The sequence below is a fragment of the Crinia signifera genome, chromosome 7 (genome assembly GCF_055691185.1).
Source record: "Crinia signifera chromosome 7, ASM5569118v1, whole genome shotgun sequence".
In the NCBI taxonomy this organism is placed as follows: domain Eukaryota; kingdom Metazoa; phylum Chordata; class Amphibia; order Anura; family Myobatrachidae; genus Crinia; species Crinia signifera.
In genome coordinates this window covers 191,993,342-192,007,169 of record NC_139223.1, presented here as the reverse complement: position 1 = coordinate 192,007,169, position 13,828 = coordinate 191,993,342, and the positions used below count along the sequence as shown (strand labels likewise).

General features: G+C 44.6%; 1 protein-coding gene across 2 annotated transcripts in view; it reads right to left on the bottom strand.

Annotated features, from left to right (window-relative positions):
• The window catches only part of CHN1 (chimerin 1), an 89,854-nt gene that overhangs the window by 51,163 nt on the left and 24,863 nt on the right, over window positions 1–13,828 (bottom strand). For both annotated transcript variants that reach the window (XM_083154745.1, XM_083154746.1), the window contains 2 exons: window positions 12,257–12,288; window positions 10,892–11,005 (listed from right to left, as the gene is read on the bottom strand). In XM_083154745.1, the coding sequence (XP_083010871.1) occupies window positions 10,892–11,005; window positions 12,257–12,288 (146 nt within the window). The remainder of the gene's footprint in view (window positions 1–10,891; window positions 11,006–12,256; window positions 12,289–13,828) is intronic.

The window sequence follows — 13,828 nt, the reverse complement described above, 5'->3', positions numbered from 1 at the left end:
ATTCTTACAATAAGCTCTTCTATTGCAATTAATCAATACAGTGATTGGAGGCAGCGTAAGCCCTCGCCAGGCCTGCCATTTACTAGGAAGAGCCTGTTCAGAATGCAGATGGACTCCCGTGCCAACAATTACACTGAGGCGCATCTGCTGCCAGAATCTCCGCAAAATGGGACAGAATGGCACAAGGGTAAGTATTCTTTATCTCTGGCTGCGGGCCAAGCACTAAGTCTTTGGTGTTTCACAAAAGAAGCTCTGTGAGGAGCTTACTAAAAACCCAGCCGTCTTACAAATCCCTCATATACTGGCTAAGAAAAGACCGAAGTGGTGTGACATCATGCGCTCAGCGTCTTAAAAATGTCTATTTACTAAAAGGGCATCAAGGAGTGGAATAAAAGTCTCCAAATAATACATAACAACAATCCAAATGTACTGCTTTATTAAGTGCTGTCATAAAGGTTTGGGAAGATGGAACCATTACCGAGACCCTCCATTATTGACCCTATGAGTGCCAAGTGAATTTGTCAAAAAAGGTGTGGAAATTGCCAAGAAAACATTTTTATTCATCATAATGACCTGTAACGTTTATTTATATTGGAAATATAATCTTTTTTTACACAAATTTATATAACAAATGTCAGTGATTCTGGCAATTTAGCGGATTGTCTTGAAAATCTCTCAGAGATGTTGGCACTTAAAGGGTTAAGATAGATAAGAAGTAAAAAAAAAAGAAAAGAAAAAAAGCACCTATTAAAAGCCTTTCAGCTAATCGAGTATTTGTTTGGCACAGCCGTAAGGACGCAACGTACAGTATTTGAAAAGACAATATAATTATGCGTTGTTACCTTATGCTAGTGATCTGCAACTGGATGAATGGGTAAGACTAGTGTCCAATCAGATACCACTATTAACACACACCTAGCCAGATTTTAATCACCTGATCAGCCCTCTCTCCAACGGTCAAAGGTCTAAGCTCCTCCCAGCTCAGTCTTGGAGCCAGTAGGAAGGTCTATTTCGATGTGGCCGGCAAGAGGGTTTTTATGGCGAGGATGGCTTGTATTCGGCACAACAAAACAAGCCATCCTCGCCGTGACACCCTCACTGGCCCCTCGCCAATTCTGTGTTCTGTGGAAATCCTCGCCGTTGATTCCCGCGAGCGGTGAGGTTCGCCGTTAATGTAGCGAGCTTGCTGCATATACCCACGAGCCTTGCCGTTTTGACGGCCGCGCTCTCCGCTTCCACCTTGCTTTTTAGAAACAGCGAGTTGGAAACGGCGAGTGCAAGGGGGGTGGGTTGAATACTGAGGGCGGGCTATGACGGTGAGCAAAAGCCACTGCTTGCCGTCATAGCTCGCCTGTTTGGCATTGAATATACCCATATAGCTGCCCAACAGTGGACAGCCCTGTGCTAGCCACAATTCTGAAAACACAAGTACTGCAATAGTATTGCTGACAACACAAGATGACCTACTATCGTTTAAGTAAACGGTGAAATAAATAAATGTAGATTCAGGAAATATAACAAGTACATTTGTATATGAAACACAGCTGTAAAATGTATACTTAGCAATTTCATTCTTTGAATAAATACAGGAAGAGAATTAATAGTAATATAAAGCATAGAGCTAGAAGTTTCCCAAACAAATGAGCTGCAGTGTAATCAAACAGCATGCGTTATTTACAGAGAATAGACTATTTCATTATACAGCATTTAATGTAATAGGGTCTAGCACGGGATCAGAACACCTGATTTGCTTTAGTCTATGAAAGAGTTGGCAAACCAACTACAGATGAATGGAAATAGTATCATAACTTCAAGCCATGAACTTTATTTACGTATTCTAGCGTCATAGAATGACACAAGTTAGAAAAATTTCACTTGCCATTATGGGCGGTAAGTTTCAGCAACTTTTCATGGGTCCTGAAGCCTCTATAAGGGAATGCCAAGAGTGTGGAACCAATCGTGTATCTATAATAGGTGCACACAGGTCCCTGGTTCAGGGGGGCCTACACCTGCACCCATTTCTTGAATACTTATTTCTCCGGAAGCAGTGATAAGGGAGGAGAAGTGAAACAGAGAAGAAGTGGCCCATGGCAACCAATCAGCACTGAAGTAACATCTAGAAATGGCATAATCTAATATTATACAGAGCAGCTGATTGGTTGCCATGGGCCGCTTCTGTTCTGGCTCACTTCTCTTCCCTTATTACTGTTTCATACATCTAGCCCTTTATGTCCTATGCATTGTATGGTTTTTAGTATCTTCTTATCTATATAATATTATAAATGTTTTCATGCAATATCAGCTGTCTTACATTGTTAATTTTGTAGCTAGTAGCGGTCTATTTTCTTTCTTTTCAGCAGTTTTTCCAACACATTTTTTGGGTAGCAGCTGTAAATCTAGAACGGTGCATAATTAGAATGACCGATTGAAGCACTTGCCACACATGCTCTCTAAGTAATTTGTGATTTTGGGTCAGCTGCGACGTGGCTTCTGTACGCTGGCATCTCCGGCCGAGCTCTCATGTTCTCCTATGCTGAGCAAGAGCTTCTTCGCCTAGTATACAGTATTCCCGACAGACTGAATCTGGGCTGTTTTTCGTTCCATATGACAGGAACGCGACAGTCGGTATTCAATGTCCCGTCTGTTGAGTGTCGGGAAGTCTTCAAATCGTCGAAAATGTCCGCAGATTGTAGGACGTGAATTTCCGACAAAATAGATCAGACTTGTTTTAAAGTCTTAGTACCTAGTTTTGGTGGAAACTGCCTACACTGCTGTCGGTAACAGCTGCATTGAATAGACGATTGCCGCTATTTCCACTGTCGGAAGTAGCGGCCAGGATTGAACACCCCCCTTAATGCATCAGTATACTCTTTGTGCAATTAAAATGGCTTAGTTCTATTTATTGTATTTAAACAATTTACTACACAAATGCACTTTATTTTATAATTAATAAAAAAAAAAAATCTGCCTTTACATAATAATAATCATTTTGTTTATATAGCGCTCTTTCTCCAAAAGGACTCAAGGACTGATGGGATGAATGAACTACAGTATAAATATATTATATACCGTACATACATGCTCCTTCAGTGAGAATTCAAACAACTGTAAAAAAACACTGCCATTGCAAACACAGAATCTGTGTTGTGAATTACTTATTTGTATTATTTAAGCAATGCAGAAGACCTCAACAGAGAATCACATTTGTTTGCAAGCTGTTCCTCTAATTGGTCATAGTAAATATACATGTAATTAGGCACTTAAAAAGAAGAAAAGATGCCATTAACTCCAATTCTGTTCCACACACCATCCCTAAAAGTAGCCCACAATTACAATGCTAACCACAACGTAACAGGCAACATAAAAACCAACAAGCCAGACAGGAAACACTAAACTGGGGAATCACCCAAGGATGTATTATAGGTCTCCAAGACCTTTATGATCTCAAGGATTCTGCATTATAATGAATGACCACAGGTGAATACAATAAGTCACAAAATCACCACAACGTACATACAAGTGATATGTTTTTACAGTAGACGAGACAATTCATAGATATTAAAAGGAAGATGAATTGAACAACCAATATGGCCAAATTATATAAAATATTGCCATCCAAATGTCTATGTGTAAACGGGAAGCGGTCATCTATTAGAATGAACTTAAGTCAACAGTCATTAGGTCGACCCCACTAGGTCAACTGGCAGGAAGGTCGACCTGACTTAAGGTCGACATGGGTCAAGGTCGACATGACTTAAGGTCGAATTTGCATAAAGGTCGACATAAGGAAGGTCGACTGGTCATAAGGTCGACATGGGTTTTTCACTGTTTTTTGAGCTGACATGTGCCGACAGGCGGTATTTCATGCCCTACCATCCACTAGGGCGTGGAGGAAGTTATTAAAGCTGTGGTGAGTGAAGCGAGCGAAGCAAGCGATGCGAGGGTCCGATTCTCATTGCCAACTGTGTCCATGTCGACTGTGCCGACATTCGGGTAAAAAAACAGTGAAAAACCCATGTCGACCTTATGACCAGTTGACCTTTATGCAAATTCAACCTTAAGTCATGTCGACCTTGGCCCATGTCGATCTTAAGTCAGGTCGACCTTCCTGCCAGTCGACCTAGTGGGGTCAACCTAATGACTGTAGACCTAAGTGTGGTCTGACAGATGTACCGATTCCGTGTAAACGTAGATAAACAATAATATATAATCCTACGGAACAATAAAAAGAAACGCCATATTTTTTAACTGGAAAAATAAAAAGGTCTGTAGCGGCATGTACAGTATATACTGGAGTTGTCACATATGTATAAAATACGCTATATAGGTAGTTATAATGTGCACATCTTCACACAAGACCCCTCTCTGAACTACTTTCCCAAGAGTCTTAACATTACTTGGGTGCAGCACTAACAGGAGAGAGACCTAACACAAGTGTCCAATCCCAATCTCAGTCACTGCCCCCTCTTATCATGGCTGTTACTTCTATATAGTAAAAATAAAAAAATCATATATATGCAAAAGAACGGCTCTTGATGTAGGGTCTAATTCAGCTTGGATCGCTAATTAGTGAATACACAAATCAAGCGACTATGGAATGACGGTGCATGCGTACCGCACACATCACGGGGAGCCGACAACAGAAACGCGTATGGATCATAAATGCAGTGAGGCTGACAGGAAGCCGGCGTGTGGGGGGGGGGGGGGGGGGTGGTAACCTGTCGTTTTCTGTTTGTTATTCCGGTTGATTCGCAGAATACGCAGCCTTGCGAATGGTTGCACGCCGGCCCACCATTCGCAAAACGCGTTCCTTCGCACTGGCTGCGAATGGATGTTTTACATAAACATCGATTCGCATCCTGCGGGGTAACACCCACATCATTCGATGGCCGGCGACCATCGAATGATGTGGAACGTGCACCCATATGTAAGGTTGCTCTGAGGCAACATTACATATACGTGCACGTTTTGAAGGAAATGTCCGGCAGAGGACATCCGGTTATGTCAGCCGCCTGCCCCCCGCACCCGTGTCACGGCCTCATTAGGTACACCCATGAGATGCTGAGCGTTCCCATATGCTAACGGGGCCGACCACCACCCCTCTTCGCCCCCCATTCACTATCCTGGGTGTGTGCACCCAGCGAACAGCCTATTCGCAGTAGGTGCACGCACCCTGCATATCCACATGCGAATTAATAAAACATCGGTCCCCGTGTGACGAAGCATTGGTGCAAACGGACCAGAATAAGGTCCTCTGTGCGTGTCCGAAAAAACACTCATGCCCAGGCATTTTCCGGAAGGGTCTCCGACATCCCCGCTGTCCACGTTCATCCCGTCTCAGTCCGTTTAGTAGAAGCTTTAGAGCTCATCAGATCTGCACAGACGGCAAAGTCTCTTGGATGTTCCGGGAATTGTGCAAAGATTTGTCAGCCCAAAGCAATCAATTTATCATCTTGCATTTTCACTTACTGTGTGTGTGTGCGGCGGCTATCTACTCGTAGTCAACCGCAACTTCTCGGGTTAGCCGTCCAAGCTGAATTAGGCCCATAGAGCACTTTAGTAGGACGACCTGTACCAGTGCAAGGTTAAATCCATAAACCCTGAGCCAAATCTGAAAGCAGCAGCCTTTCCTATCTGTGATATCCATGTACAAGGCATGAGCACTTACATGCTGCACATCTAATACGTATTCTGCTGTGTAAAACCTAGTTAATATTTGTTCTGCAACTTGTACCCTGACATTCAAGCTGTAAACTGCTATAGAAACCTGCACCCCTATGCGCAGCACTTATGCCTGAAAAGCACGATCTGAACACAAAACATCTCCAACCTTTAACGACTCCCCTAGACAAGAGCACGTGTCTGCCCATTATTAGCACACAGGAGAGTGCTCTTCAGTCAGTCAGCTCCCACTGCTGCAATTACTAAAGCAACGGTTGCCATTGGCAATAATTACCCAACCATTAACATGACATATCTCAGCTTTTCTGCTAGACATACAGCTTAAGAGAACACCTTATTCGGAAACACAGGGAGGCCTGAATAAAAGCATACAGTATTTGCTGTATCATATTATTCTAATTATGTTCCACTGCAAGGAAAGGGGCCAATCAGATTTAAAAGTATTCCGGAAAGAGCTAGTTCCGTAGAAGGCTGATTACAGAAGATCACATGCATATGGTTTTCTATTATCTATATAAGAATGTGCACTAATGAGAAGTGGAGGTGGTGGACTTGAGGCCTGGTTCAGATCTGTTGGCTAGGCTGCGTATACTCGAAAAGTTCAGCATTGCCTCGCAAACGCAAGCCCCCCCCCTCCCGCTAGCATACAGGAGAATGTGCATGAGAACACATCTCCCTCGTATGCGGCTGGAGAGTAGAGAAATCATTAGAAATAATAGTCAGTCTAAACTGACTTATTACCGATGGAGATGGTCGAAAAGGGGGCGGGCGCAGATGTCATGTGATGTCAGCCGTCCAACCCGAGCAGGCATTGACCCGCCCCCTGTCTGGAGCCTTCCCTCCCCAGCCCGTAGGAATGCCTCGGCAAGTGAGATACTCCCAGAAACGGGGCCAAATTCAACCCCGACGATTGAACCCTTGGTGCAGTGATCGACAGCACAGAGACCTCGGTGTGCATTACTTTAGCTTGTAACAGACTGATAAAACGCACTGTAGTTATAGTTTACTAGATATTTTACAAAAAGTATCTTTTAAGAACTTCGGTTTAATTCACATTTGTAGGGCATAACGGATGGTGTAATGGTTAGCATTACTGCCTCACAGCGCTGAGGTCATGGGTTCTATTCCTACCATGGCCCTAACTGTGCGGAGTTTGTATATTCTCCCCGTACTTGCGTGGGTTTCCTCCGGGTACTCCGGTTTCCTCCCACAATCCAAAAATATACTGGTAGGCTAATTGGGTGTGAACAAATTAACCCTAGAATGTCTGTGTGCGCGTGTACATGTGGTAGGGAACATAGATTGTGAGCTCCACTGGGGCAGGGACTGATGTGAGTGTTCAAATATTCTCTGTAAAGCGCTGCGGAATATGTGTGCGCTATATAACAAACTGTTAATAAAATAATTAGTTAAACTTATAAATGGTATTTATGGGAGGGAAAGGGGGAACAGAGGATCTTAGCTGTACTGATATATTCAGGATTATGGACTATTATTTAGGACTATATTTATTTATACGGTGTCACAAGGGTTCCACAACTCCTAGCAAGATACATAAATAAATGAACAAAAAAACTCACAGTACAAGATAATTGTAGGACGTGGTATAGAAACATCGCTGCATCATGGGACAGGACACTGAATTAAACATCAGGGTGGCAGAAATCGAAGAGTTGGGTGCCGTTGCAGGGTGTATGGAGGAGAAAATGGTACAGTATAAGAGAAGAAAAAGCACACGAGGGGAGAGGGACCTGCTCCCGAGCACTCACATTCTGAAGGGTAGGGGCAGACAGACAGGAGTGACACAGATGGGGTAGAAGGGAGTATGTATCAAAAGGTTAAGGCCCATTCATACTGGGCAAATTTGAGCTGAAAGCAGCTCAGTTTCGCCATTGCAGCTGCTTTCAGCAGGAGAGGTGGCGTGTATTTGTTGAGGGAAGAGGGCGGGTGGGGGTATAAAGGGAGAGGAGGTCAGATTTACATGGGAAAGGAATGGGCAAGGGCTTTGTAAGTCAGTGAGAAGCTTGAATTGGGTTCAGAAGGGGAAGGGAAGCCAGTGTAGGGAGAGATGGATGTCGATGAGAGAAAGAGGAACTTGTCAAGGTGGCCAGATACAGTACTGTAGATGGAGATTCCAGTTGTCTAAACTGGAGATGACCAGTGAGTGGATTAGTGTCTTAGTAGCATCCTGGGAGAGAAAGGGTCTGATCCTGGAAATCATTTTGAGAAGGAAACGGCAAGACTGCTACAGGTGCTGAATGTGTGCTTTGAAGCAGAGGGAGCAGTCAAGCAGAACTCCATGGCAGCGTACTTGAGGGCTACATGAGATAGTTGTGCCATCAAAAGATAATCAAATTGTGGGAGGTGAGGATATGAGGGTTGGAAGATGATCAGCTCAGTCTTAGGCATGTTAAGTTTAAGAAAGTACTGGGATATCCAAGAAAAGATTGCAGAGAAAAAGCTGGATATAGGAGTGAAAGTGAGTGGATATAGGAGGAGGTTCGGGGAGGAAAAGGTAGATTTTAGTATCATCAGCATAGAGGTGATACTGGAAGTCGAAACAGTAAATGAGCTCACCTAAACAAGATGTATACCGAGAAAAGAAAAGGTCCAAGAACAGAGCCTTGGGGGGGTACCTACGGTAAGTAGAAGTTGGGGGACTTGGTGTCATGAGAGGAGTGGATATAGTAATAGGATAGCCAGAAGGGGTGCCGGACGGGGTCCCGACAGGCATTTACCCGGCGTCGGGATCCCGACGGTCAAAACACAGACAGCCGGGTTCCTGACAGCCACCTGCTATTTTCCCTTGTGGGGGTCCACGACCCCCATAGAGGGGTTAATTAGAATCGGTGGCGAGCATGCCCACAGTGTGGCAAGCCCGCAAGGGGCTTAGTTGCGCTCACCAAGCTGTCTGAGTCCGGACAGTCATTATCCCGACGTCGGGCTAATGACTGTCGGGATCCCGACTGTCTGACCCCTGTACCACACCCAGCCAGGAGAGCAGTATCATACACACCAAGGGAGTTTGACTGGGGCGGTACACCTGTCAGACCGTAACACAGGTGTCCTAAGGCGAGCTCAGGGAGGACAGAAACCTTCAACCTTCAGTGAGTAGAAAGGCATGGTAGGTTTTACCCTTCTGCTCCACAGCAGGTTTCTTTCCTCCCTGAGCTCGCCTTAGGACACCTGTGTTACGGATTGACAGGTGCACCGCCCCAGTCAAACCCCTCACCAGCCACTGGGGGAATTTTTCCCAAAAAGTAGAATAAACTACACCATTGTTTTACATAATTGGAGTCCTGGAGTTCTGCCTCTTCTGTGTTGAGTATATTGTGGAGTCTGTCACACTAAGGAGGGCACCAGTGCCAGCTGCCACCGTGCAAGATCCCCCCTAATACCCCTTTCACACCAGAAAATGCAGGGACCTACCTGGGAATATGGCCCAGGGATCAAGCCGGGCCATTCCCAGGTTGGCCCCTTTCACACCAGAAAACTCCCTGCATTTTCTGGTGTGTGAAGGGGGCGGGAAGGAGGCGGGATGGCGGGCAGGAGGTGGAGAGTACTCACCCCGGTTGCTGGTCCTCGGTGCAGGCCGGCGATCCACACAGGCAGATGACGCAGCTCTCCGGCTGCAGTGAGGACACTGGAGAGCTGCGTCATCTATATACGCCGCCTGTCCTGTCATCTGCGACCACCGCCTGTGTGGATTCCTGTTTGACAGCACACACAGAGGACCGGCTACCCGGGTAAGTACCCCTGACCCTATCACACCGGCCAGTACCCCGGGTTGAACTGGGGAACAACCCTGCTCTATAGCAGGGTTGAAATCCAGGGAAATTTTCCCGGGATTTTGGCCCGGTAACCTTACACACCAGCGCTAGTCGCGGGTTGTTCCTGGGCCCAACCTGGGAATTTAGGCTGGTGTGAAAGGGGTATCAGTGAGACCTACTGTATCTCTGGCTGCAGATCTCCCCTAGCTATGGGAGCCCAGAGGGGGAAAACGCTGCTTTTATATTATGTAAATAAAGGGTTTGTCATCATATTACATAGCACACATTATATGCGGGAATACGCTTAGCACAGTCATTGCTAGACTTTTTAAAGTGTGTGTGTGTGTGTGTGTGCGTGCGTGTGCGTGTTTTTCAAAGCTTCATAAATTTGCATAGCTCCACATCTAAAGGAAATGTGTACATGACGGTGTGTGTGAGGGCACAAGTGTCACTCATCTGTAACCAGGTACAATGCAGCGACTACCTTATTATACGCCAATATAAATGGCATGCTTACCAATAATACAGAGCACAGTGGAACGTTAAAGGTATTCTTCAAAGAGGGGAATAATACACTTATTTTGTCATCTACAAATGTAAGAGAATGGCTTTCAGGAATAATGGGACATCCCTATTGTGCTTACTCCAGGTCATTGGCTTTCCTTAACAATCACTAGGTCATTTCAACATAACTTCATTAAAAGAATATCAAAGAGATGCTATTTATTGGCCTATTTTAAAGACAGAAGGACTTTCTTGAACTGGGCTAGGAGCCGAGAATTGTTTTCCCCTAAAACATCGGAACATGTTGGTGGACATCACTTTTTTTTTCTTACATGGTATTAACAGTCATTCAAAAGTCAATACATTATGGTAGATTATACACGTGTCCTCATACATCTAGTCTCTACACGACATGCAGCGCAAAATCCTGGCAGAACTGAGCCGGCAGTTCCTCGACAGCTCTGACAATGTTGTGCATTTTATTGCTGAAATTGTTTGCAACACTGTGCGAATAGGACGCACAAACAGCGTCTTATGATTGACATGATATGCAGCATGCCTATATTCTGTATGCGGCTGCTGCTGTATTTGCATACCAAAACACTAACACTGTAATATTATTGACATATAGAGAGAGAACTTCGTCTCTTCCATAGTACTATTGGCCTGTTCTTCACCTGCATGATACAGCCACAGTCACACACATAATATAGGAACGCCACATATCAGTTTAATCATCAGAAGCTGCTTGTGCATTTTATTTAGATAGCATTGAGAATAAGATATTTTTTAAAGGGAAAAATTATGCCCAGTACTATTAAATCAAAGGTCTGTTTAACGTGACTGCAGCAAGGATGGAGGAGGACACATCCGTATGTTGTTGTGTAACTTTGTATGGATGAAAACATGATAGCAAACTAAACCGTATTTCTTACCTTAGTGCTAAAGTGTACGTTCCCGGCTGCCGCTGACTTTCACGAATGAGATAACTTCCCTCTGCCACGCTCAGTAATTGGTCCGTATCACCCCTTGATATCATACCATAAAATCTGGAGACAGAAATAAATATTCTCTTTTTTTGGGTTATATAATTCTGCATTTTCTTTGCTCATTTTAAACCATGAAAAAGTCATACACCACAAAACTATGATTATGTATATTCCATGTAGCCCTTTTAGGAGAGGAATTATTAGTTATAATGTAGCATTTATTTAATTTTTGTAGAGCACAAGTTATTTTGTGCCTATTCTAGACCAAATTTCTCTGCATTCTGTACTTGCACACATTCACATAAGTCACAAAGGGGGTATTCAATCCCCACCGCTATTTCCGACAGGGGAAATAGCGGCGGGTGCCTATTCAATGCTGTCTTGACCGACAGCATTGAAGAGGAAGCTCGACAGAACGGGCCCGACTTTAAAAGCTGCCGGGCCCGTTTTGTCGATAATAGCCATGAATTATCGCGATCACAGTTGAATCTCAACAATTCACGACTGCTTATGTGGACATGTCCCCTTTTCACCGGATATGCGGCCGAGCAAAACAAAAAGGGGCCTGTGTCACGGCTGTTAGGACGGATTGACAGTCGTGACCCGGGATTGAATCCGGTATTGTTTTCCATACTTTTAGGCTGCTAGGGAATAAGTGCCTTTAAGGGTCAAATGATATGATTAGTCAAATATAAAACATTGATGGCCGAAATATTGTACCATTGATGATTAGAACATCAAGACCATCACAAAATTCCTTTTTGCCCAGGATCTGTTGAGAAATGTACACAGAGAAGAGATACACAGAGAAGGTAAGGGCAGCTTCTACTACTACTACTACCAGTGTTTGGTAACACGGCAGGCCCTGGGAGAGGGACCAGGAAGCAGAGGGGGCGGGAGGTCCCTAGCAGTGCCAGCTGCAGCCGTACAGTGGGCGTGTCTAACTGGATACATCAGGTGCGACCACGGCAGGCAGCGGGAGAGGGAACCAGGAAGCAGAGGGGGCGGGAGGTCCATAGCAGTGGAAGCTGCAGCCGTACAGTGGGCGTGTCTAACTGAATACATCAGGTGTGACCACAGCAGGCAGCGAGAGAGGGAACCAGGAAGCAGAGGGGGCGGGAGGTCCATAGCAGTGGCAGCTGCAGCCGTACAGTGGGCGTGTCTAACTGGATACATCAGGTGCGACCACTGCAGGAAAGTGGTCAATCAGATTTTACTCTTCTCACATGCTGTTTTATATGCTAGAGAAATAAAACTTGTAAGGCATATGAAGAAATTCAGAAATATTGATGACAAATAAAGCGAACTTACTCTCTTCCATAATACTTTGGCCTGTTCTCCACCTGCACAACAAAAAAAAACCAATATAAACATGGTATAAAAAAATGTGGTTTTCTGATGATTAGCAGAAAGTGTCTTTAATATATATAAGTTAATCTTTAGTTTAAAATCAATATAAGGATTTTACAATTTTTGATTATTGAGAAGTATTGCACTGCTCCCACCAGCTACTTCCACTGGCCACCCTGTCAGAAAACATTCATTAGGAGAACAGGGCATTTTAAATCTGTTTCTGTAGTATCATGCACACCTATAATTATCCAGTTCTTTTTAAGCCACCATAACATCAATAAAACAGGCACGTTTCGGTTATTACAGGAAGCCAGTAAGGGAACAGACTGTATACCGCTGTTAAATTAAATGTGTCCTAGCAGTAGTGATGGTCAGTCCATATCTAAAACAATAGGAAAAACTTTTGGGCCTACAATTGTAGCGATCCCTGGGCATTTTCTAAATGATCTCACTAGGGGCCAGATTCTCTAAGCTTCAAAAGAGATTAAATAGAGAGTGATAAACAGCCAGCCAATCAGCTCCTACCTGCCATGTCACAGACTGTAAAAATGTCAGACAGGAGCTGATTGGCTGACTGTTTATCACTCTCCATTTTATCACTTTTGAAGCTTAGAGAATCTGGCCCTAGATCTCTTCAAAAATGGCCCTACATCGCTCCGTGTGTAGGGGCATGGCGATAACGATGCGGTGACCCCGGCGAGTAATATACAGCAGGCTGGATAAATGTAATCGCGGGAGTCAGGGCCAGTGTTCTTACGGCAAACACTGGCCCTGACAGACTGCTTAGCGATGTGCGCTGAGCGATAATGAGCGTTCTAAGCAATCTAGCATCGCTCAGAGTGTTCATAAAGAACATCTCCCCGTGTGTAGGCAGCATCAGTTTGACAAAAAGAACATCTCCCTGTGTGTAGGCAGCATCAGTTTGACATAAAGAACATCTCCAGTGTGTAGGCAGCCTCAGTTTGACATACAGAACATCTCCCCGTGTGTAGGCAGCATCAGTTTGACATAAAGAACATCTCCAGTGTGTAGGCAGCATCAGTTTGACATAAAGAACATCTCCCCGTGTGTAGGCAGCATCAGTTTGACATAAAGAACATCTCCCCGTGTGTAGGCAGCATCAGTTTGACATAAAGGACATCTCCCCGTGTGTAGGCAGCATCAGTTTGACATAAAGGACATCTCCCCGTGTGTAGGCAGCATCAGTTTGACATAAAGAACATCTCCCCGTGTGTAGGCAGCATCAGTTTGACATAAAGAACATCTCCCCGTGTGTAGGCAGCATCAGTTTGACATAAAGAACATCTCCCCGTGTGTAGGCAGCATCAGTTTGACATAAAGAACATCTCCCCGTGTGTAGGCAGCATCAGTTTGACATAAAGGACATCTCCCCGTGTGTAGGCAGCATCAGTTTAACATAAAGGACATCTCCCCGTGTGTAGGCAGCATCAGTTTAACATAAAGAACATCTCCCCGTGTGTAGGCAGCATCAGTTTGACATACAGAACATCTCCCCGTGTGTAGGCAGCA